We start from the raw sequence: 26,600 nt of genomic DNA on the forward strand, positions 1-26,600 counted from the left end.
AAGCTTTCATAGAAAACATTTTAGCATTGTCTTGTTATGTTTAAAATAGTTATTCTGTGTCAGTGAAATCACAATAACCATTAAGGTTTTGAATGGTCAATTTGAAATTGGTTCACGCAATGGCATAAATATGAGTATTTCTACTAACATGCCTCGGTTAAACTATGTGGATAATGGCCCAAATGTAAATAATTAAAACAAGTAAGTTCCAGAAAATTAAAATGTTGTCAAAGTTTTAGAAATATATTCTTGAAGTTTCCAAAGGGAATGTTATATTTTTATTTAGCTTATATCATTTACATTCAATTTATTACTCTGCTGTCTTCACACTTACCATCGACTCTTAGTTCAGCCTTTGTTGACGCAACTCCAATGTAGTTTTCTGCCACACATCGATACACTCCCATATCTCTCAGAATTACAGATGTTAAGATGAGTTGGTGACACCCATCTTGATCTTCATTGATCATGTAGTGGTCATTCTCCTCAATCAGCTTTCCGTCCTTAAACCATTGTACGACGGGAGGTGGATATCCAGTTATCATGCAATCAAAACTAACAGGGTAGCCTTCCTGAACATCCTGGTTCTGGAGCTCAGATACAACATGGGGTGCTTCAGGTGGCAGAGGGAAGCAGAAAAATAAATAATGCATTAACATTACGAATACACTTTTCTGGAAAGGCACTAGAGCTGACAGTTTATTGAAAAAAATTGATTATAGAATTTTAAACCTCATTCATTTAAACATAATCCTTTGATATTTCTATGGGTTTCCTTTTTGCATTTATTTCCAAACTTTTCATTTAAAGCAGGGGTTTCCAACCTCTTTTTATGCCATGGACCCCTACCATTAACCAAGGGGTCTGAGGACATTAGGTTGGAAACCCCTGGTTTACAGTGATAGATTGAGTCAAATCAATCTATAGTCACTGGTGTTTGGAAGAATACAAGGCCAATCTTATATAGAATCTCATCATGATTCTAAAAAGAATAGACAAATTAGATCCTGGGAGTCTGCTTCCACTAGAAGGACAATTTGAAACTGAGAGTTGTAAGTCTTTAAAGATCTCTGACTTAACAAGATGTGTATGACTAATTTTTAGAACTAATGAATTGGAGACTATAGAGAAAAGGTGGGAAGGTGGACTTGAAACCTAGATCAGCCATGATCTTATTGAATGTGAGACCACATGGCCAACTTATATCCTTTTAGAACATAGGATATAGGACAACACAACTTGGGAACAGGCCCTTCAGATCATTGTCTGTGCTGACCATGATGCCAAATTAAACAAATTGCATTTGCCTGCATTTAGTCAGCATCCTTCTATTCCCAGCTTGTTCATTTGTCTGTTTCCTTCTTAAACATTGCCATCACATCTGCTTCCACCACCACTTCCCCGGCAACATTTTCAAAGTACCTACCAGCCTCTGTAAAAGACTTGCATCACAAATCTTTAAACTTTCTCCTTCTCACATTATACCTAATCCTTCCATTACTTCACATTTCCAGCCTGGAACAAAGATTCTGACCCTATCTATGCCTTTCATGATTTTAGGTACTTCGATTAGGTTGGCCTTTCAGCCTTTGAAAATTTACAGAAAATAATCTGTCCAACCTCTCCTCATAGTTAATACACTCCATCTGGACAACATGCTGATCAAACTCTTCTACATTATCTTCAGAGCCTCTATATACTATTTATAGTGTTGTAAGCAGGATTACAACACTATACTCCAAATCTGGCTTAACCAAAGTCTAATATACCCAAAACATGATTGGCCAAATTTTATACTTAGTTCTCTGACCACTGAAGACAAGTATGTCGTATTGCCTTTTTTTAAACTAACCTATCCACTTGTGTTGCTACTTTTACGGAACTAAGGACTTGCACCTCAAGATCTCTGTACAGCAACAGGGTTATTCAGCTTGGGAATAGATCTTTTGGTCCAACTGGTCCATCCAAACCCATCCCATTTGTCAGCGTTTGGGCTCATAACCTTCTAAAACTTTGGACTTCGCATACCTGTCCAACTGTCTTTTAAAAGTTGTTTTTGTACCTGATTCAACGACTTCCTCTGACAGTTCATTCCCCTTTGGGTAAAAATATTGTACCTTGAGTACCCATCAAACTTTGCCCTTCTCACCTTAAACCCATGCCTTCAAATTTTTGAATCACCAACACTGGGGAAAAAAAAAACAGCATGCATTCACCCTATCTATGCCTTTCACGGACTTTATACATCTCTGGAAGATCATTTCATCGTCTCCTACACTCCAAAGCTAAAGTCTTAGTGTGTCCAACATCTCCTAATAACATAGTCCATCAAGACCTGGCAACATTCTTGAAAATAATTTCTGTACTTTTACCAGTTTCCTAAAATCTTTCCTTTAGCTGGGCAACCAAAACCGTACTACAAATGCAGTCTCACCAGCATCCTCTCTCTTTTCCCTGTTATGCCACTGCTTTTTAGGGCAGCAAGACGGTCCTCCATCTCTGGTAGTGTTCACAGCTTCTTTCATCCCATCAGTAGCTTCCTGTACAACTGTGATGTTCCTAAGGCTCCTGTCATTTCTATATACTCTCCAGTGGTATTTCAACCCCCAAAAAGCATCATCAAATTCAATCTGCCATATCTCCACCAACATTTCCATCTGTTCTATCACTTGTTGTACCCTTTGACAACCTTCCTGTTTTTGAAGAGTTTCAAACATCTAATTTTGCTGAAGAAACATGGTTCCAAATATGCTGGAGAATGACAACATCTAGCTTCAACTGGTGGGTTTGCCAGAGTTGCCTGCAGGGTAAGATTTCCTTTGATATTCTGTGTGTTGAACTAGTGTTCTAGAATGCACAGGAATCAATTGGACAAATAACAGATCTGCTTCTGAAAATGGATGCTCCCTTCTTTTTAATTCAGCTCTATCTATTGTCAGAATCCTAAAGCAGAGGTTAGCATATTAAACGGTATGCTTTTAATAAAATGCTGGAGGAACTTAGCAGGCCAGGCAGAATCTAGGGAAAAGGGTACAGACGACATTTCGGGCCAAGACCCTTCATCTGGACTGGAGAAAATTGATGAGAAGTCAGAGTAAGAAGGTGGGGAGAGGGGATGAAGAAATCCAAGGTAGTAGGTGATAGGTTAAACTGGGAGAGGGGGAAGGGTGAAGTAAAGAGCTGAGAAGTCAATAGGTGAAAGAGATAAAAGGCTGGAGAAGGGGGAATTTCATAGGAGAGGATAGAAGACCATGGAAGAAAGAGAAGGAGGAAGAGCTCCAAAGGGAGGCGATGGGCAGGTAAGTTGATAAGGTGAAAGAGGGAGATGGGAATGGGAATGAAGAATGGTGGGGAGGGTCATTATAGAAAGTTTGAGAAATCAATGTTCATACCATTAGGTTGCCGAATAGAAGGTGTTGCTCCTCCAACCTGAGTGTGGCCTCATTACTGCTATCTCTAATGGGATCCCACCACCTAGTACATCTCCATGCCCCCCCCCCCAACTCTTTGCTTTCCGCAGGGATTGCTCCCTACACGGCTTCCTTGTCCATTCATCCCTTCACACTGATCTCCCTCCTGGCACTTATCTTTGCAGACAGAACAAGTGCTACACCTGCCCCTGCACCTCCTCGCTCACTACCATTCAGGGCCCCAAACATCCAGGATGTTTGGGAACACTTCACCTGTGAGTCTGTTGGGGTCATTCACTGCACCCGCTGCTCCCAGTGTGGCTTCCTGTATGTAGATTGGGAGACCGCTTCACCAAGCACCTACGCTCCTTCCACCAGAAATAATGGGATCTCTCAGTGGCTAACCATATTAATTCCACTTCTCATTCCTATTCCAACATGACAGTCCATAGCCTCTTCTACTGTCACAATGAGGCCACACTCAGACTGGGGGAGCAATATCTGGGTAGCCTACAACCTGATGGCTTGAACATCGATTTCATGAACTTCCAGGAATGCCCCCTTCCCCCATTCCTAGTTCCCTCTCTCACCTTATCACCTTACCTGCCCATTACCTCCCTCAAGTGCTCCTCCCCCTTTCTTCCATGACCTTCTGATCTGTCCTATCAGATTCCCCCTTCTCCAGCCCTTCATCTCTCTCACCAATCGACTTCCCAGTCCTTCACTTCACCCCTCCCCCTCCCAGTTTCACCTATCACGTACTACCTTGTATTTCTTCCTCCCTTCCCCCTTGTGCTGATTTACCATCTTTCTTCTCCAATCTTGATGAAGGGTCTTGGCCTGAAATGTCAACTGTTTAATTTTTTCCAAAAATGCTGCCTGCTCTGCTGAATTCCTCCACCATTTTTTGAGGGTTGCCTGGATTTCCAGCATCTGCGGATTTTCTCTTGCTTGTGAGAAGATCATTCCTGGAGACTTATCCTAAGCCAAGATTCCCTCTACTCTAGCCACACACCCAGCATCTATCATCTATTTTAGACTCGACAGCAAGTGGGGTAAACATTAATTTCCTCCATGATCTTTTTCTAACAACTTTCATGCTTAATTTTTCTGTAGTTTGGTGTGTTCTTATGTTTACTGCTCTTTTCCTTCCACCTTTAAAATGTCTTTCATATCATTAATGACTTTTCTTTCAAGTGAAAAATCTTTTTACTATGTTAAACGATAGATACCTCCTTGCAGTAGCATTTGTACTCACAAATAAATTAACACATTTTTTATATTATTTACACCTTGTTTAGAGTATGTTGAAAGCAAAGAATATGCAAACTTCCATGCTCATTTCATACATAAATATTACAGGTAGATAATAAAATGCACAATATTTGTTGTGGCCATTTTTCCTAGGATATCCTAAATTTTAGTACTTTGACCCCTGCGATACGGCTGTTCTCATTATAAAAATTCACCCTTACAGAATTCACAAATCACAAAAACTCGAGATAGGGAATAAGATTTACTCTCATGGAATTTATGAGAAATTAAAGTACTGTATATAAATCACTTATTTACTTAAACTCATTTTTCTTGACACATGCGCAGCTGATGCGAATCATGCTACAGAAAACCATGAGGTGAACCATTTTCTAGAAATGCAACCACCACCCACTGACACCCCGCCACCCTTTAATTCAGGGGTCACTTTTATAGCTTAAGTAAGTAATACTGTATTAAATATTGTACTTTTTGAATGTGAAAGAACCCATAAAAGTTGAGAAATAAACTTAAGCAATAGTAGTAGAGCATACCAGACTCAATTTGTGGTCCCTTTTGTATGGGTGTATGGTCTTCTCCAAAAGCACCAGCAGACCGCGAAACCTTCTTAATCCGTATCTCAACCCTATTATTGTCTTGGCAAATATCAATTTGAACATGAATTCCCTGGCCAATAAATATCTCTTTAAACCTGGCAGCAGCCACTTCTGCTTCAGTTAAGGTATCAAACTTAATATAAATATAATTTTCATCCTCATGGTAGGTCTGTCTGTCCAAAATTTCTTCATCTCCTTCATCAGCACTGAAAAAAAATTCTTCATCCACATCAGAAATTTCAAGAGGTAGTTTTGAACGCAGCAGTCTGTGAAGTCGTTTACCCGCCCTGCGGAAAGCATCATCAACTTCACTTCCTGAAGAACTTTCAGGTTCGCTATCAGTGCTGTACTTTATACCGATGCCTTGTGTAAGCTTCTTAACGGTTTCCATCCCTTCACTTACAACCTTAACTTTTCCACTGTGAGAAGTTGTGCCAAATTTGTTAGAAGCCTCGCAAGTATACGTTCCAGAGTCTTTTTCTTCCACACCTGTAATAATTAAAGAACAGGCTCCATCACTGTAATTATCAATATGATAATGTCTTCCATCAACAAGCTCTTCCCCATCTTTCAGCCATCGAACTTTGACTTCAGATTTGCTCAGGGCCACACAATCAAGATGGATAGTTTGGCCCAGCTCAATTGTCTGAGGTTTAAAAACTTCTCCAAACACAGGTATGTCTTGCTGTCTCAGTTCCTTCCTGATTTTATAACCCTTAAATGCAGCTTGGATTTTTGTTGCAGCTTCAGCGAGAGATGGATCTTCTTCCAAAACAGGTTCATCTTTCAATTTCTCAGACTCAGCGTCTGTAGATTCCCAGTGTTTAAAAAATTTGCTTGTAGAAATAGTTTGTACTTTTCCTGCTACTGTTATGGTTGACTGTCCTGCTGTTTTCAGGTAATGAACAAGGGATGGAGTACCTGATCTTGACTCTTCGTCAGAGCTTGTGTAAGAATCACATGCTCTAGACATGTCATCTGTAGATAATTCTTCAGTCTCCAAACCTTTCCGCAGCCGTTGTTTTAGAGCTTTGTCATCTTCTTCTGGTACTTCGCTGATAGAATCAAGAGTTGGTTCTCGGCTCATTCTTCGTTTTTTTGCCAAGGCTTCCCAAAGAAGATGTAGATCACCTTCCTGTGCTGCCTCAGGTGGCAAGCTTGGTTTGGGAGTAACTTCCTCCCCATCTATTACTTCAACTGTAACTTTATCAGCCTCCTGTAGAATTTCCCAGTCCTGATCTGGAACAGGCTTTTTGGTATCTGCAGAGAATAAGACATCAATTATTTTATTAATTGTACAACCAGAGTAAATACAACAGAGTACCGTACAACACATTTATAGGACAAACAGTAAAAACAAGTATACCATCTTTGTAAATTTGCAGTCATTTTTAACATGCATAATTCAAGCTGATGTACCAAACTATCCCATTTTTGCAGATTATAAATAGCAGCATAAAATTATGATTTCCATCCAGATTTCACATTTTTTGTTTCATCAAACAGGATGTTTTAGCTTAGGTCCTTCACTTTGCATTGTGAGAAGATGGGAGGTGATAGGTGAGAAGGCAAAGGACTGAAGATGAAGAAATCTGAGAGGGGAGTACAGTAGACCATAGAATAAAGAGAACCCAAGGGAAGAAGATGAAGGACTGGTTACTGGAAGTTAGAGAAATCAATGTCATGTTATCAGGTTGGTAATCACTAAGATAGAACATGAGGTGTTGTTCCTACAATCTGGGGCCGGCAGTGATGGAAGCTGTGGACAGATATGTCAGTATGGGAATGGGAAGTTGAAATAAAATGGTTTGCCAGAAGGAGATCCTGCCTGCTGCAGTGGATGGAGTGAAGAAGCTCGATGAAGTGATCACCCAATCTGTGTTGGGTATCACCAGTACAAGGGAGACCACAATGCAAGTGTCTTTTATGGTATTTGGTTGGTTGAGGGGCATACTTCCACAACATTTTAAGGCATAATTAGATGAGCCCTTGAAATAACAACAAAATATTAAATATAAAAGGTGTGTCATTTCAAAGGAAGTGTTGGAAAAATGAATGAGTAAAGATAGGTTCTGTTTCTGTACTGTATGACCTTGACTTCATTTTGGATCATATATTTTCATGACATTCCAAAGGTAAGATTTGGAAATACCTTAGGGTGAAAATGATTGGAAAAATGTTAGTAAAGGCAAGAAACAGAACTACATTTTTTTTTACCATCCAAGGTGACTTCAGCAGATGTTTTAGTATCTGAGGTTGCCATACAGGTGTATCTCCCTTCATCCTCAGCACTGCAATTGTGAATAAGAAGACAGTGTTTTGTTCCTTCAGAAATTATTTCATTCTTGCTGCTTGTTTTAATGGGCTGATCATTCTTTAGCCATGATGCATTAATGCATTCTCTGGAAAATTCACACTCGAGCTTGACAGACTCCCCATTTATTGCAGTAATGTTAGTGAGAGGAATGGTGACAGTCACAGGAACCTCTGCAAAACAGATAAAGGTTCATAAATGGACACAGTGGACACCAGGTAAATAATCACATACTTGAAAATAGCATGGTAAATATGCACAATGCTAATAATCAGGTGTCGGCTTGCATCAGAATATAGAACAGCATTTTCTTGATTTCCATGTACAGCAAAATCTACACGAATTTAAAGCAACCAACTATTATGCTTCTTTGTGTGCTATTAATTTAAATAAAGTATATTCATATAGGGTCTTCGATGCAGTAATCTAATTTAAATTTAAGTATTTAAGGAAGAGATAGATAGGTTCTTGATTAGCCAGGGCATCAAAGGGTGTGGGGTGAAAGCAGGGGAGTGGGGATGACTGGATGAAGAAGACAAGGCAGACTCAATGGGCCGAATGGCCTACTTCTGCTCCTAAATCTTATGGTCTAAATTGCTTCACTTAGGGTGTATCTACTGCAGTTAATTGTTCTTTTAAGGGCAGGGTTAAGAAAGAGGATTGAAGTGACAGAATGTACAAATTCAGAAGTTAGAGGAGCATTTCAGAAAGGAAAAGCTCTTTTTAAACTTTCACGTGATAGAAAAAAAACATATTGGCGCCTGATGCCAAGGAACAATCACCGAACTCCAGACCATGAGGGTCAATGCCTTCCTCTGCATCTGGATCCCTGACTATCAGAAAGGATAGGTGGCAACACCTCTGCCATGATTATTCTAAACACTGGTGCTCCACAAGGTTGAGGTCTTACCCCGCCGCTACTCTACTCTCTATACACTCATAATTGCATGGCCAGATTCTGTTCAAACTCTAATCTACAAGTTTTTAGACGATACCACCATAGTGGGCCATATCTCAAATAACGATGAGTTGGAGTACAGGAAAGAGATGAGAGCTTGGTACCATAGTGTCATGACAATAACCTTTCCCCTAATGTCAACAAAACAAGAGCTGGTCATTGATTTCAGGAAGGTGGGGGAGGGGGGGGGAGAAATTGCATGCTACTTTCTATATCAACGGTGTTGAGGTTGAGAGGATTGAGATAATATTCATGGGTTCATGGATCACCCAGAAATCAAAAATAAAACCTGGACAATATTTCTGAAAAAACAAAAATCAATCAACAAGCTGTTCCAGGATATGCACTTGTACTCATTCACTTAGCAATCTGTTTTATATTAAAATATTAATTGAAAAAATTCTAGCCTCACTCTCTCAGCTACTCCCTTTCTCCTATCGTTACTCCCCCACCAATGTTACAACTTACCACTAACTTGTTTTCTATCTTTCCCAGTTCTGATGTAGTGTCATTGACCTGAGATATTCACTGTTTCCCTTTCAACAGACGCTGTCTCTCCTACTGACTGTTTCCAGCATTTTCTGTTTTAATTTCTTTAGAACACCTCAGTGGCTTTGTAGATATTGTTAAAAGGACATACAGTTCTTTTATTTCTTTTGATTTACACTTACTTCTTTTGGTTTTTTAAATTTGTCTTCTAGTCATTTGCTGACATTTAAGACACAAAGACCATAAGACATTGGAGCAGATTTAGGCCATTTGGCCCGTCGAGTCTGTTCCACCATTCAATCATAGCGAATCTATTTTTCCCCTTCTCAGCCTTACTCCCCAGCTTTCTGCATGAAACCTTTGATGCCAAGTCCAATCAAGAACCTATCAAGCTCTACCTTAAATACACCCAAGACTTGACCTCTACAGCTACCTGTGGTAATAAATTCTACCAATTCACCACCCTCAGACTAAAGAAATTTCTCTGTATCTCTGTTTTAAATTGACACCCCCTCTATCCTGAGGTTGTGCCCTCTTGTCCTAGACTCCCCCACCATGGGAAACATCCTTTCCACATCTGCTCTGTCTCATAACTTGGTAAGCAACCTCATGTGTGGCACCTTGTCAAAACCCTTCTGACGGTCCAAATACACAACATCAACTGCATCCCCTTTATCTATCTTTTATTGATTAATTTTTTTAAAATAAGTTTTACAATGCAACAGAAAAAACAGTAAAAAAGGTTTATACAGCGCAAAACAAACTCATCAAATGTACAGATCACAACAGTTAAGGAAAAGCACTCATAGTAGAATCGTATATAGTTACCACCCCACCCTCCCACTACCCAACTCCAAGCCAACCTTACAGTATATAGAAAAGTTGAACATAACTTTTATCGCCACAGAGCTATATTTATAAAAAGGTATATTGCCTACTACCTGAGCTATAATATGTTTACACATAAAAAAAAACGCAAGTCTTAACCAAAAGAAGCTGGAAGTAAGGAATTTAAATGCAAAAGGGAAAAAAAGGAGGGATAAACCCTTAATCTAAATGGGAATTATGAAAATATTCAAGAAAAGGTCCCCACACCTTTTGGAACCTTACGTCCAAATTAAGTAGTGAATAATGAATCCCACTGCTTCTGTCTTACCCAACTCTCAGCAATCCCAACCTTTCAACCTTAAATGTGGCACCCAGCAAGGGTGCCCTTTAAGTCCCTTACTTTTTGATCTGGCTATAGAGCCATTGGCGATTGTGTTTCATAGCTGCGCTGATCTGATGGGGATTTGGATGGGGGTGTTGAGCACAAAATCTCTTTTTATGCTGATGATCATTTACTTTTTATTATCAAATCCGACTACCTCCTTATCCCCAATGTTTTCACTTCTTAACAAATACAAACTTAATTTACATAAGAGCGAACTTTTTCCAATAAACAGAGAAGCACAAATAGTAGAATTTCATAACCTCCCTTTTAAAGTAGTAAATAATCAATTTACTTACCTTGGCATTACAGTAACAAGGAATTATAAGCATCTTTTTGGAGAAAATTTCACTCATCTTTTAAATCATACAAAACAGAGTCTATGTCTCTGCTAGGTCGAACTAATGTTGTTAAAATGTATATCCTTCCTCAGTTTTTATACTTATTTCTATCTTTACTAATTTTTATTTCTAAAGCTTTTTTTGATTCGTTAGATTCTATTATTTTGTCCTATCTATGGAAGGGCAAACATCCCAGACTAAATAAAGCTCACCTTCAAAGACCTAGAAGGGTAGGTGGTATGGCCTTGTCCAATTTTCGTTTATATTACTGGGCAGCCAACATACGTTGTCTTATCTTTTGGTCTTACTTTTATAATCAGTCTAACTGCACAATATGGGTGGCAATGGACTTGAACTCTTAAATAAAAATCTCTCCATTCCCCCACTTCCTTGCCATCTGCCTTAATCAATCGTTAATCCTGTCGTCAGACACACTCTGAGAATATGGGCTCAGTTCAGAAAATATAATGGTCTTCACGGTTTCTCTCTCTCTCTAGTCCTATCTCACATAATCATCTTTTTCAGCCTTCTGTGCAGGATTTCACATTTCAAGACTGGCACAGAAAGGGCATTAGGTGCTTTAAAGATATTTTCATAGACAATCGCTTTGCAACTTTTGAACAACTATCTATAAAGTTCAACCTACCCAACACTCATTTCTTCAGATATCTCCAAATTAGACATTTTATCAACCCTTTAATACCAAACTTTCCTGAGGTACCTGATAAAAATGTTGTGGACTTGTTTCTTCGTATGAACCCATTGGGTAAAGGCTTTATATCCACTATTCGAGATATGTTAGCGATCTTGAGGCGAGCTCCCTTTGACGAAATTAAAACTGCCGGGGAGCATGATCTAAATTTTCCTCTGTCCGATGAGGTTTGGGATTCAATTCTCAAGTCAGTTAATTCAACTTCTTTATGAGCTCGCCACTGCCTTTTACAGTTCAAGGTTGCACACAGGGCTCATATATCTAAAACTAAATTATCACAGTTCTACCCTGGTATTAGTCTCTGTTGTGACAAGCGTAAAGGGGGCAAGGCTTCCCTTATTCATATATACTGGGCTTGTCCTAGCTTGGAGGAATTCTGGAGGGATGTCTTTTTAACTTTATCCCATATACTGAATTGCTATTTGGAACCTAACCCTCTGATTGCTCTTTTCGGCACCTCCGGAAATGGTGATACGCATCTGAGTCTGACTAAATGTCGTACATTGTCTTTTGCCTCTCTTTTGGCCAGACGTGCCGTCCTCCTTAAGTGGAGAGAAGGTGCCTCACCCACTCATGCTCAATGGCTCAGAGACACTATGTTCTGCTTAGACCCCTAAATCTATCTTCAGTGTAATTTCCTCAAAGAGTTCTAACAGGTTGGTCAGGCAAGATTTTCCCTTAAGGAATCCATGCTGACTTTGTCTTATCTTGACCTGTGTATTCCATTACCTCATCCTAAACAACTGACTCCAACACCTTCCCAACCACTGAGGTCAGGCTAACTGGTCTATAATTTCCTTTCTGTTGCCTTTCTCCTGTGGAGTGACATTTGCAATTTTCCAGTCCTCTGGCACCATCCCAGAGTCCAATAATTTTATGAAAGATCATTACTAATGCCTCCACGATCTCTACCGCTGCCTCCCTCAGAACCTTAGGGTACAATTCATCTGGTCCAGGTGTCTTTCACATTTTTGAGCACCTTCTCCCTTGTAATAGTAACTGAAAACACTTCTCTTCCTTCACACCCTCAACATCTGGCACACTGCTAGTATTTTCCACAGTGAAGACTGATGCAAAATACTCATTTAGTTCATCTGCCATCTCCTTGTCCCTGGCTATTATTTCTCCTGCCTCATTTTCTAGTGGCCCTATATGCACTCTCATCTCTCTTTTATTTTTTAACATACTTGAAAAAACTATCCACTTTGATATTATTTGCTAGCTTGCTTTCATATTTCATTTTTTCCCTCCTGATACTTTTAGTTGCTCTCTGTAGGGTTTTACAACCTTCCCAATCTTCTGCCTTCCCACTAATTTTTGCTTTGTTGTATGCCCTCTCTTTTGCTTTCACGTTAGTTTTGACTACAGTTGTACTATTTTGCCATTTGAGTATTTCTTTGTTTTTGCAATACATCTATCCTGCTCCTTCCTCATTTCCCCCAGAAACTCAAGCCATTGCTGCTCTGCAGTCATCCCTGTAAGCAACTCCTTCCAATTAACTTTGGCCAAATCCTCTCATTCCACTGTAATTCCCTTTAGTCCAGTGAAGTACTGCCACAGCAGACATATCTCCCTATCAAATATAAAGTTGAAGTCAATCACTGTCTCCTAAGGGTTCCTTTACCTGAAGCTCCCTAATCGCCTCTCCACTGAAATATTGCTACGTCAAACTTTACCTTTTCCCTATCAAATTTCAAGTTGAACTCAATCATATTGTGATCACTGCCTCCTAAGGATTACACCATAGAACATAGAAATCTACAGCACATTACAGGCCCTTTGGCCCACAATGTTGTGCCGACCACGTGACCTACTCTAGAAACTGCTTAAAGTTACCCTACTGCATAGCCCCCTATTTTTCTAAGCTCCATGTACCCAAGTAAGAGTCTCTTAAAAGATCCGCCTCCACCCACCACTGTCTGTGTGAAAAACTTACCACAGAGAGTTCTTTTACCTTGAGCTCCCTAATCACGTCCGCTTCAATACATAATGCCCAATCCCCTGGTAGGTTCAGTAACAAACTGCTCTAAAAAGCCATCTCATAGGCACTCAACAAACTCGCTCTCTTGAGATCCATTTCCAACCTGATTTTCCCAATCGACCTCTATGTTGAAATCTTCCATGATTATCATAACATTGCCCCCTTGACCTCCCTTGTCTATTTCCTGTTGTAATCTGTGGTCCATATTCCAACTACTGTTGGGAGGCCTGAATATAACTACCATCAGGGTCCTTTTACCCTTGCAGTTTCTTAACTCAACCCACAAGAATCTTCCGATCCTCGGTCACATCTTTCTACCGATTTGAAGCCTTTCTTTATCAGCAGAGCCATGCTACACCCTCTGCCTACCTTTCTAATCTCCAATACAATGTGCAACCTTGGATATTTAACTCCCAACTACAACCATACTAGGCTTGTATTTTAGTGTCAAGAAGCCAATACACTAGTACAAGAAAAGGGAGAACATGTCATTGAAGCACACGTTTCAAAATTATTGTTCTTACTTAAATAAGTGAATTCCCAATTTTGAATTGCAAAAGTATCAACATCTTGTTATATTAGTGGTTAATTCTAAAGATATGAAGAACAAGCAACTGGTCTGCATTTGTAATTCTCACCCAGCAGAACTGTCTGTGGCAAATGTATAGGTTCGCCAGCACCAGCACGGTTCAGAGCTGAAATGCGGAATCTGTAACTAGCGCCTGGTATCAGATTATCAACAGTGAATTCTGTCTCTTCAACTACATTTGTGTTACATGGCAACCAGCAGTCACCGTCAGAAGGTTTCATCTCAACATGATAGCCTTGTATAACACTGCCACCATCACTTAGTGGTGTTAACCAAGACAAGGTGACAGACTGGTAGTTCTTTCTGACAACTTCTGGACTATCAGGAGGACCAGGAGGACCTGTAGAGGTGAGTAAGAATTATTATTACCTATAGTTCCAGAAATGATAATTATACAAGCAAAATTCAAAAAAATTAATTTGTGCAAAAAAGTTATTACACATAAATAAAAGATAAACTGTAAATAAACCATAATTATTAAACCCTCAACTCAAAAATATCTTGCAATTAAAAATATCATCTATATTTTACCATATTATTTGATTTCAAATGACACAATAAAACACACAAATTGAGTCACAGTGTGGTACAGCATAGAAAGAGGCTCTTGGTTCATGGTGTCTAAATCTTATGTTTCTAATTAAACGTATTTATACATGACTTTTACGAATTCAGGTTATCACAGTTGGTTTTACAGCCAATGCATCGGCACTGCTTTAATACAGCCTTAAGAGTTGCAGAACACTACGGCACATCAACAGATCCTTTGGGCCATTTAGTGCAAGGCAAACTATTAATATGCCTAGTTCTATTGGCCTTCACCTGGAACATAGCCTTCTGTAGCCCTCCCATCTATATACCTGTCCAAATTTCTTTTAAATGTTGAACCTCAGTAACCACGACTTCTGACAATTCATTCCACACTCTCACCACCCTCTGAGTGGAATGGCGGTGCAGGCTCGAAGGGCCGAATGGCCTACTCCTGCACCTATTTTCTATGTTTCTTATATACCCCTTAAACAGTTCACCTTTCACCTTTAACCTATGACCTCCAGTTGTAGTGTCACCTAACCTCAGGGGAAAAAAGCCTGCTTGCATTTACTCTATTTATATCCTTCATGACTTTATATATCTCCATCTAATCTCCCTTCATTCCCATACACTCCAGGGAATAAAGTCCTACATACTCAAGCTTTTCCTGCAACTCAGATGCTCAAGTCCTGGCAAAATCCTTGTAAATTTTCTCTGCACTCATTCAATATTAATGATCTCTTTCCTGTAAGTAATGACCAAAGCTGCACGTGATTCTCCAAATTAGGCCTCACCAATATTTTTCCAACTTCAACATAACATCTCAACTCCTGTACAATAAAAACACACAAAAAGCTGGAGGAACTCAGCAGACCAGGCAGCATGAATGGAAAAGAGTTCAGTCAATGTTTTGAGCCGACAGCCTTCATCAGGACTGGAGAAAGTAAGATAAGGAGTTAGAGTTAGAAGGTGGGGGTAGGAGAGGAAGAAACACAAGGTGATAGGTGAAACCGGGGGGGGGGGGGTGAAGTAAAGAGCTGTTAAGTTGATTGCTGAAAGAGATACAGGGATGGAGAAGGGGGAATCTGATAGGAGAGGACAGAAGGTCATGGAAGAAAGCAAGTGGGGGAGGGGGAGGAACTGGAGAAGGGGGAATCTGAGAGGACAGAAGGCCATGGAAGAAAGAGGGGCGGGAGGGAAGAGCACCAGAGGGAGGTGATGGGCAGGTAAGGAGAAAAGGTGAGGGGGGGGAAGGGAATGGGAAATGGTGAGGGGAGGCATTACTGGAAGTTAGAGAAATCTGGTTGGAGGCTACCCAGATGGAATATACTGCAAGATGTTGCTCCTCAACCTGAGCGTGGCCTCATCGCAACAGTAGAGGCAGCCATGGACTGACATGTCGGAATAGGAATGGGAAGTGGAATTAAAATGGATGGCCACTGAAAGATCCCACTTTTTCTGGCGGACAGAACAAAGATGCTCATATCAGCATACCTCGACTCAGTCCCTTTCTCCCCCAGCTCAGTCCCTTCCTACCTACATTCAAGACACTTCACACACTCTTGATCTTTTCAATGATTTTAAGTTCCCTGGCCCCAAGCATCTTATTTTCACCATGGATGTCCAGTCCTATACAACTCCATTCCCCACCAAAAAGGCCTCAAAGCTCTCCATTTCTTTCTGGACACCAGACCCAACCAATTCCCCTCCGCCACACTCTCCTCCATCTGGCAGAACTAGTCCTCATTCTCAATAATTTCTCCTTTGGCTCCTCCTACTTCTTTCAAACAAAAGGTGTAGCCATGTGTACTCGAATGGGTCCCAGCTACACCTGCCTTTTTATTGGTTACGTAGTGTTGCCTACACTGCTGTTACTTCCCAACTTTTCCTACACTACATCGACCTTGTGTTTCTTCGTCCCCTGCCCTCACCTTCTAACTCTAACCGCTCATCTTCTTTTCACCAGTTCTGTTGAAGGCTCTGCACCCAACTATACTCTTTTCTATAGCTGTTGCCTGGCCTGTTAAATTCCTCCTGCATTTTGTGTGTTGCTTGGATTTCTAGCACCTACACATTTTCTCTTGTTTGTTCCTGTACTCAGTACTTTGATTTATGAAGGCCAATGTGCCAAAAGCTGCCTTTATGACTCTATCTGCTTGTGATGCCATAATATAGAAAACAAAGCAATCATTTTGAATAAAGCAATCACTTATTAAGAGCAATTGAATAATAGGTAATCTGTCTCTGTGCTTAACTCAGTAATGAATATTGGCCCAGACATTGCAGATAACTCCCCACTGCACCAATGTCATGAGAACTTCACCTGATAGGGAAGATGTGACCTCACATTTCATCCAATATACAGGGCGTGCATTTTTTAAAAATCACATTCTCTCTTTATTTCATATTTCACGAATATTTCATCATTTCACTTCTGCTGTCTCAATTTTGTGCTCAAGATTTCAGGGTTGAAATTGCTGTGTTACAATATTGCCTATGAAGATTATATGTTTGGAATTTTAACCAAACAATTGTAAATTGGTTAGCACTTATCACTGGTTCATGTGTATTATTTGCTCTCTGCAGTGGAACTTCATCTCTTTTGTTTCTTGATCAGCTATTGGTGTATAATACTGCTAACTGCATTTGTGAAAGAAAATACAGAACTATATGATATCAACCCCTCCAATTTCACTGTTAATATTTTACCATGATCAATTATCACCACACAAGCTCTCTAATAAGCAAGATGCTCAACTTAACCTACACAATTTAACTCTGCCAACATCTTGTATGCTTCTTTAAGATAATTAAAGGTCAGAGTATGGTTAAAAAAATTAAAAGTCATCACTTTTATTCAGGTGATTTTTTTGGTCCTTTTCAGGCAGTTAATTTTCTTTGATAAATAAAAATCAGCTCAAGTCCTTTTCCTTTAAATGCCTGCTCAGAAGAGAAAAAATGAAAGAGAGAATGCGAGAGGTGGAGAAGAAGAAGAAAATCAAACCCACTGCCAGTTTGTGATGCAAGGCTGTAGGATCACAAGCTGCAAATCCAAGAGAGGTGCAAAAACTTATCTGAGGCTCACAGATTAAAAAGCCAAACAGTCCAAACACTTAAGCCAAAAACCTCTGGAGGGAAAGGAGTTTAAAGTTTACATTTTGCACGATTTAAATGCTGTCAATGTCTGGTATCTTACCAATAACAGTTATTTTTGCTGATGCAATAACATCTCTTGAAGCAAAAGTAATTTCTCCAGAATGAATAAGTTGGGCATTTTTCAGTATGAGTTTGTAAGTATTTCGTTCTGCCTTTGTTTCCCAGTGCTCATCAGTTTTGATATCGGCTTCATTCAGATACCAGCTCACTTCGGTAATAGGGACCACTTCACTCAATACACATTCAAATTCTGTATGATCGCCTTGGACCACTTCAGTATCTCTCAAAGTGTTCAAAATGTTAATATGCCATCCTACACAGGAAAACACATTGATGCACACATCAAATTAAATGTACTTCCATTGAAAAATATGTACAATTAGTAGGTAAGTTAACAAATAGTTAATAAACTAATTATGAATTACAGGAAATAGAATCTAAAATGGTTGTTCATCAGTGTAATGCTTTACCAACGGAATTTAGAAGAAACCTAGATTTTTTTTTTTGTTTCTACCTATGTAATTATTAAATATAACTTTTAGACAATTAGTTTCCAATGAAAATATTTACAACTTGGATAATCTTTTTTTTACCTTTAACATTTAAATACGCTGAGGACATGGCATTTCCAGACATGAAGCTCACTCGGCAACTATCAGATGGAATTAAGTTCTTTAACAGTAAGATGTGTCGCCTTCCAGCTTCGAGCACTGCAGTTTCTAGCTTCTCAGACTGTGTTACAGGAACATCATCCACCAGCCACATATAATCATTTACTTCTGGCTTGGACAAGGAGCATTCAAACAGAGCTTCACCACCTTCTACTGTATCTACATTCTCTAGTCCTTCAAGAATATCAGGTTGCTTTGCTAATTAAAGAAAAAAAAACAGTAATTCAAACTATTATTTTTGGAGTAACACATTAGAATGGTACTAGCCTGAGTTTTAAAATCATGACCTGTAATTGTTTAATACTATACCTTGTAATCAATCTTGTGTTCCTTATAAGCATGTGCAAAACTTGGGGATTGCTGCTTCACTGGTAAAGCCAGCATTTCTTTTCTCTAATCCTGATATCTGAACTGAGTGGTTTGCTGGGTTATTTCAGGGGTTCTTTAAGAGTCAAAATGGTGGGGTGTGCCTGATAAAGTTGATAGATGTCCTCCACCAAATTAGATTAGAATAAAACTTCTTTCACTCTGCCCAACGAAGTCAGTAAAATACTGTTTGTATTTTTTTTCCTATTTCTCTCATCAGTTATTTTTCAATTTTTATGCTATAAACCAAATCCAACTGTGCTTCCTTAAAATTAGATTGCATAGCACCCAAATTTGTGCTTGCCCTAGAAATCAGTTCCAAGTGAATAGTGAATGTCATTTCTGTGTGCTAATGATTTTAGTGGAACTGCTGTTCCGGTGTCAGACATACCACTAATAACATCACTATTAATGTAACCTACACCCACTCCCCACCTGCCATTTCCATCCACACAGCATGAATTGAAGCCACTGGGTGCACTCTATAGCTATTGCTGAACAGTTGCATTACAACTAAGTACATTCAGTGGGCACTTTATTTGGTACAGGGGAGTAAAGTAGGCACAGAGTGTACCTAATGAAGTGTACATTTCTATATGTTCATGGTCTTCTGCTGCTGTAGCCCATTCACTTCAAGATTCAACGTGTTCATTGTGCATTAAGAGTATAGAGATTGTAAACACAAAATACTCTGCAGATGCTGGGGTCAAAGCAACACTCACAACATGCTGGAGGAGCTCAGCAGGTCGGGCAGCATCATTTCCACGGATACTGCCCGACCTGCTGAGTTCCTCCAGTGTATTGTAAGAGTGTAGAGATGCTCTTCTGTACACCACTATTGTAACAGGTGGTTAGGTGCCTTACTGTCATCTTGAACCAGTTTGGCCATTCTCCTCTGACCCCTCTCTCAGTAACCTGGCACTGTCGCCCACAGAACTGGGCTTATCAGATTTTTTATTTGTTCTGTTTTTCGCACCATTCTCTGTAAACTCTAGAGACAGTTGTACTTGAAAATCCTAGGAGATCAGCAGTTTCTGAGATATTCAAACTCTCTCACCTGGCATCAACAATCATTCTACAGTCAAAGTCATTTAAATTACATTTCTTCCCCATTCTGATGTTTGGCCTGAATAAGAACTGAATCTCTTGACCATGTCTGCATGCTTTTATGCATTGAGTTGCTGTTACATGATTGACTGACTAGATATTTGCATTAACAAGCAGGTGTACCTAATAAAATGACCACAGTATATAGTGCAACTTCTCTGCTTGTTCCATTTTTTAAAGGTAGGCATTGCTGATATTAGAAGACTTCAAGATTCTACATCTTGGGCTTCCGTGAAAACCAAAATACGCGCATTCTCAGATTCGGCAAGGCTGACATCCTGAGATATATGAAATGCAGCTGGAAAACCTTTAGCCACATTCTTGGACCTGGACTGCACACTTCACTTAGGTGAAGGTCACTTTGACTCTCAAATTTCTCATCTCTGCATCTTTCCATAGTGTCACTGCAAGTCTCTCCCATCTCTCTAATTTGATGCTCACAACATCATAGAGCTCATCCAGGCATTACATTTGTGTAGAGATAAAGAGCTGAGTAAAGAGAGGGTTAAACCACTTTAAGATGGCGCTGGTGAAGCACAGTGATGACTTGCTAGTAGCAAATACAACGATTAATTACTTTATTTATCACACTTTTTCTTGAAAAAGATCTGTGACTTCTCTTTTGAACTGCCTGTACGACTTGGCATTTTTGTGGGGTGAACTGAAGTCACAAAGCTGCAGGACATTTGTGGCATGGCGTGTATGGGCCGAATCGAAGCGACAAGGCCTGGGTCCAAGAGCAGGGAATGAGCCAATGCTTGGCTGCTGAAGGGGCTTTGGAGGTGACAGAGTCGAGACAGCAGGGCTTGGATCTGAGGCTGAGAAACAAACCGAGGTTTGACTGACTTAAGTGCTGGGCCAAATTGAAAAAGTCGGGTGTGGGCCAATTCTAGGCAGCAGGTTCACCTATTTAAGATCTCCCCCAACTCTTTTGGCCACTCTTGATATTCAAGGACCAATTTTGTCCTTTGCAATCCTTTTGCTCTTAATATACCTGTAAAAGTCCTTGGGATTTTCCTTCATCTTGTCTGCTAGAATCGCCTCATGCCTCCTGATTTCCTTAATAAGTATCCTCTTGCATTTCTTATACTTCTCGAGTACCTTATTTGCTCCTACTTGCAGATACCTTTTACAGTATGGGAGTCCCAGTCAATATGTGGAAAGTTAAGATTACCTACTATCACAACCTTATGTTTCTTGCTACAATCTGCAATCTCTCAACAAATTTGCTCCTCTAAATCCCACTGGCTATTAGGTGGTCTATAATACTAATCCTATTAACATGGTCATCCCTTTTTTCATTCCTCAGTTTCAACCATAAGGCAAAGAGTGGTTGTAGTGGTTGCATCTTGGTCTGCAGCAGATTGTGTCAAACCCAACAAGGGGGAGCACATCCTTGATCTTGTTATGACGGACCTACCCGCTAAGGCAAAAACCATGGCCCAAGTGGATTCTTCAGACCATAACCCCGTGCGAGTGAAGTTGGATGTTCCAGTTTACCGTGATCAGCCATACAAGAGGAAAGTTTGGTGTTACGACAATGCCAACTTTTGGGATATGCGTGGTCATCTTTCATCAACTGACTGGTCTAGCATTCTCAAAGACAAGGATCCTGAGAAGGCTTGCACTAAGCTTACAGAAGTTATATGCTAGGCCATGGACATTCACAGTCCCAGCAAAATTGTTACTAAGAAGACTGGCGATAAAGTATGGTTTGATGACAAGTGCAGACGAGCAGCAAAGAAGAAATGTCGTCTCCACCGCCATCTAAAGAAGTGCAACACCCCTGCTAATAAGGAGAAGTTTGCACAGGCTAGGCAGTCACACAATTGAGCAGAGAGACAGGCCAAAAGAAACCATAACATCAAACTCAAAAATGACTTAACCAGTGGTAACCATAGCAGCAAGAAGTGGTGGAACATTGTGAACTCCCTCTCTGGAAGAACAGGCCACTCTGACATCCCTGTCATTGAGCACAATGGGTCTGTACATACCACAGCAAAGGATAAGGCTAATGTTTTCTGTCGGGCTTCTGCAGATAAATGTTGGCTCACAAATGCTAATGACCAGCCAGCAGATGTCAAGCAGCTTACTACCATCTCACTGAACAAAATCATCTTCAAACCTAAAGACATCAGGAAAATTATACAACAGCTTCAGCCTGACAAAGCATCTGGCCCTGACTAGATTCCAGCTAGGGTCTTAAAGGAATGCAGTGCAGAACTTGCAAGTCCTCTCTGCTGCCTCTTCCAGCTATGCTTCCCGAGTGGTGTATTCCCAGAACAATGGAAAATAGTATCAGTAACACCAGTAACCTCCTGGTTCATCCATGGGTTTTGGTTTGGGAATGTACAGGAAGTTTTTGTAGGCATACACGCCAAGATCTGCATGTTTAAAGAGCACCTGAACTCAGGTTCATTGCTCAATCATCAGCTCAACTTTGGTTAAGTCTGAGATTGCATTTAGGATTTCTGTTTAGTTTGGATTCTCGTCTAGTCTTGTCAGGTTTTTGTCTAGCATCTAGTCAAGAACCCTGTTCTTGTCTCAGTCTCAAAATTCTCTCTCGATTCTAGTTTTGGATACTTCAGCACTTGGGTCCTCACCATCCTCGCCTAGGCCTCTTGTCACAGTAAGAGCTGTGAAACATAGAGCAGGAAGACATTCCCAGCAGGTAAGGCTGGGCATGACCACGACCACAACTATTAGAAGGTCGATGGGCGGAGGGGGTGGGGGGAGAGAATAAACAAACAGACTGTGTCCATATCACAGATGGGTGACTGATACAAAAAGCTACCTGAAGTTGTGGAAGTCAATATTAATTCTAGAAAACTGTAATGTGCCCAGTCAGAAAATGGTGTTATTCAGACTCACTGTAACAGTGCAAGAGGCCACAAAGCAATAAGCCAGAATGGGAATGGGATAGAAAACTAAAGTGGTAGGCAAAAGAAAACAAGAAGACGGAACAAAAATGCTCCACAAAGTGCTCAATTACTCTCTGTTTGGCTTCTCTAACATATAGTAGTCTAGTCTACACTGTGAACATCGATTGGAACAAATGCCAGTGAATCATTGCTTTCACCTGGAAAGATGCTTAGATGATAGAATGGTGGGAAGGGGAAAGATGAAAGAACAAGTGTTCCATTACCTGTGGTTGAAACAGAAAGTGGGCAATTGATGGGAATGGAAGAATGGTAAAGAGTCTCTGTGAAATGTTGGAAGAAACAAGTTAGCTTTAAGATGTTAAGGGGTGGGATGGAAAAGATAAAAGAACTACAGCTGATGGTCACCAATGCCCTTGAACAGAACATCCTACAAAAGATAAGTGTATATGGCTCAGTCATGAGGAGGGAGGGGGTAGGGGGAGGTGGGAGAGGGAGCGAAACGAAAGTTGGGACATTCTTGGGGAGATAGAGTAAAATACCTTTCCGTTCATGGCCAGCATGTACAACAGGATAATTCACATTTATAATGTACCACAAGCTTTCATAATTTGTACAATAATGTACAAAGCTTGGTAGCAAACTGCCCTAAGCTCCTATGGTAGATATGCATTATCAATGAAAATCAGTTTTTCCATCAAGATCTTCTTCAAATATGTCAACTTCAAAAATTCATGTCATCTGTCTTGTAAACCATTACATGACTAAGCTGGCACACCTATGCATTCTTTACTTTTACTTAAATTTTAGTCTATTTTGAAAATTCATCTTAGATGTTCTTTTTTTTGCTGGAAACAGAAAATAAGGTTTGATTATCAAAAGGTACACTTGCACAGCTCAGTGTTAAAATGGGTTTGAAAAGCTGCCGAAAAAAAGTGGAATGAATAGGCATTTGGTGCATTTCCCACCTGGTAAGATAATCATGATCATCAGCAACTTTTTAGATTAAGAAATCCAGAAGAAGGCTGGTGGTGGTGGGTTAGAGCCAAACCTCTACAGATGGTTTAAGAATTAGTGAGTGGATGAGATTAATTAAAAGCTGGTGGTTAAATGACTACAAAGCTAATTTTTAGAAGTCCATCTTTGTAAATTGTCCATTCATAAATATCCTTTAGTTTGTTAATTTTCTTGTAATTTTAAATTATGTTAACAGTTTAGCAATAATGCACTATATTGTGGGAAGCATTGTATTTCTCCTGGGCTCACCTAGAACACTGAGCACTGCTGTAACCTTTGTTCCAGCTGCTTCACAAGTATACATCCCACTGTCCGCTGGGGTGACTTCACAGATTTTCAGCTTTGCTACATTCCAGTCTTGGTCAATAATTATGTGATGACCATCAGGCTGAATCTCTTTGTCATTTCTTTTCCACACAGCTTTGACTGGTCTGGAGTACTGACAGATCAACTCTGCTGTGTCATGCTCCTCTCTAGTAATATCTTCCATTTCGCTTACTACCTCAACCGTTGGATCTGTTAATCAACATCCATAGGAGGTTTAGTAGCAGCAGCAAAAGAAATTCAAATATTTTAAGATTATCATCTTTATTTTAACAAATAGCAAACTGGGATCAAATGAGTACATAACTTTTGAAGGATTGTTTTCGTATTTATATTTATTGTATATTTTTTCTTCGTGTTCTTTATGCTTATTGCATTTTTTTCAAAGTTGCGTATGATGTAACAAAGATTTTTACTCCTCACGTATGTGATGGATATAAGAAATAAAGTCAATTCAACTCAGATCCAGAATAACAATTGTAAACACAAAATACTCTGCAGATGCTGGGGTCAAAGCAACACTCACAACATGCTGGAGGAACTCAGCAGGTCGGGCAGCATCCATGAAAACAATCAGTCAACGTTTTGGGCTGGAACCCTTCGTCAGGACAGGAGCAGGCAGAAACTATGGGTCTACCGGGACAGTCAGGCTTGTGGAGCTTGGGGAGGAGGTAAAACCGAGCGGTATGGGGTGTGGGAATTATGAGTTTAGCGGCTGAGGATGGAAGGTCTCCGGAGTTGATAAGGGCAGTGATGGTACGGGAGACAATGGTTTGATGTTTTTTGGTGGGGTCCTGTTCCAGGGGTGAGTAACGATCATTTTGTTTTCCTTAACAGTCATATACTGAAGAATGAAAATAAACAATCTTTAATCTTGAAATATTATTTCTGATTTTTGAACTGATTGGATGATAACTATGTCACTGTGACAGATCGTGAGCCATCATCCATAAAATTTAAACATTTTAAGCTCATAAATAACATCCAAGTAAACAATGAGATAGTGGCAATCCCAAACATTAGGATGATGATTTATTGTACTGCATGTTAAATATTTGACTTACTAGCTGACGCCTATCTGGAATTTTAATTGAGAACAAACTTCATTATCAAAATTTGAATATATTCAAAATCTCCTATTAAGTCGCTGATTAATCTACCAGAATTACATACGTGAATCACTGGCTCACAACAGATCCAATCTCAACAGTGTTGAACATCTAACTACTTTCCATAATCTTTTTTTGCTGTAATGCTGCAGCTCACATCCAGCAAGTTTGCTGGTGGACTACAACAAATCTATAGGATAGACTAAAAAAAACTGCTCCACTTGTATTACTTCCACTACAGAGTCAAGGTCACCACAACTCGTTGAAATGCAACACGACATAGCTGGTCAAACTTCTCTTCAACTGATGTTCAGTGAGACCCTTTCTCGCTGCTCCCTAACTTTTCAAAATGTACTCAAGCTTGTTCTCCTCCCCCGACCCCCCCCCCCTCCCATTTTCTTATTCTGCCTTCTTCTTCCTTCCTTTCCAGTCCTGGTGAAGGGTCCCAGCCCAGAACATTGACTCTTTGTTCCTATCCATACAGTAAATGCTACCTGAACTGCTAAGTTCATCCTGCATTTTATCTGTGCTACTCCCAATTTCCAGCAACTGTAAAATCTCTTGTGCTTATGATTTACTTTTACAATTGTCTGGAGGCAGAATTCAACATCGTTATTGATTAATTCATGGAAGCATTTCAGAGGATTTGTCGTAAACTTAACGAAGGCAAAATAAAGGTACTCTGCCAGCCCGTCCCTCTATACAACACTGCACTCAAGACAACAAATGTCCCCAATATTTTCCATATCTTAGGAGTAATTAAACTAGGATGGGCATCAATGATGAAATTTGTGATTGCCTTTGCTCAGGAGCATACCTTAGCCTACTTAATGAAGAGTATTTGAAGTTAAAGACTCTGAATTTGGTATATAATTCATGATCCGCTGAGAAGCAGTGGTTTATACAGTATATAAGGTATGATTTGATTGAGTTCGAATCAGTGTAATGTTAACTGGGTTGATGTCTGTATAAAGGAATCAATTAATGAAGAAAATCAAACAGGATGAACCTATATCTATTGGAGTTTAGAAAAAAAAATAATTGATTTTGGAATTACAAAGAAGTCCGTGAACTCCTTGTAGACTTCCAGATCAAGAGCTTTGATCCAAAACGTTGATGGTCCATTTCCTTCTACAGACACTGCCTTACCTACAGAGTCCTCTAGCAGTATGTTTTTTGTAGGATGTTGAGGGTTTGCTTAACTCCTAAGTTTACTATCAGCATCTTTGTAATAGAATGTAAATTTAGCACTAAGGTTTGGCTAGAAATCAAACTTTATTTTGGAATGTTAAGGTGTAAAAAAATTATGCTAAAAAACTTACTATAGCTTCCTGTGGTCATGATATTGCCTAAAGAAGACAATGTGGTCATAGCCAGCTTCCAATTATAATAGCATAGACTACCCAAATCTGTCACTGGAATGCAACTTGAATAATTTTGGAGCCTGGTTCCGATGGGGAACAGGTGTCCATCCCAGTCTCAGATATGAAAGTGAGAGGATGCAGAAATGTTGAATACTGATCATTTAAAACATGTATGCATTTTTCCCCACTTCAAAAAAAGAT

At 39.8% G+C, this 26,600-nt stretch overlaps 1 protein-coding gene across 1 annotated transcript in view; it reads right to left on the reverse strand.

Annotated features, from left to right (window-relative positions):
* obscnb (obscurin, cytoskeletal calmodulin and titin-interacting RhoGEF b) overlaps positions 1 to 26,600 on the reverse strand; it is a 598,125-nt gene that overhangs the window by 204,628 nt on the left and 366,897 nt on the right. The window contains exons 82-88 of the mRNA XM_072254438.1: positions 23,852 to 24,118; positions 18,156 to 18,431; positions 17,603 to 17,875; positions 13,925 to 14,215; positions 7,499 to 7,768; positions 5,219 to 6,541; positions 335 to 613 (exon numbers count right to left, since the gene is read on the reverse strand). Coding sequence (XP_072110539.1) covers positions 335 to 613; positions 5,219 to 6,541; positions 7,499 to 7,768; positions 13,925 to 14,215; positions 17,603 to 17,875; positions 18,156 to 18,431; positions 23,852 to 24,118 — 2,979 coding nt within the window. The remainder of the gene's footprint in view (positions 1 to 334; positions 614 to 5,218; positions 6,542 to 7,498; positions 7,769 to 13,924; positions 14,216 to 17,602; positions 17,876 to 18,155; positions 18,432 to 23,851; positions 24,119 to 26,600) is intronic.

This window comes from Mobula birostris, chromosome 3 (genome assembly GCF_030028105.1).
Source record: "Mobula birostris isolate sMobBir1 chromosome 3, sMobBir1.hap1, whole genome shotgun sequence".
Taxonomy (NCBI): Eukaryota; Metazoa; Chordata; class Chondrichthyes; order Myliobatiformes; family Myliobatidae; genus Mobula; species Mobula birostris.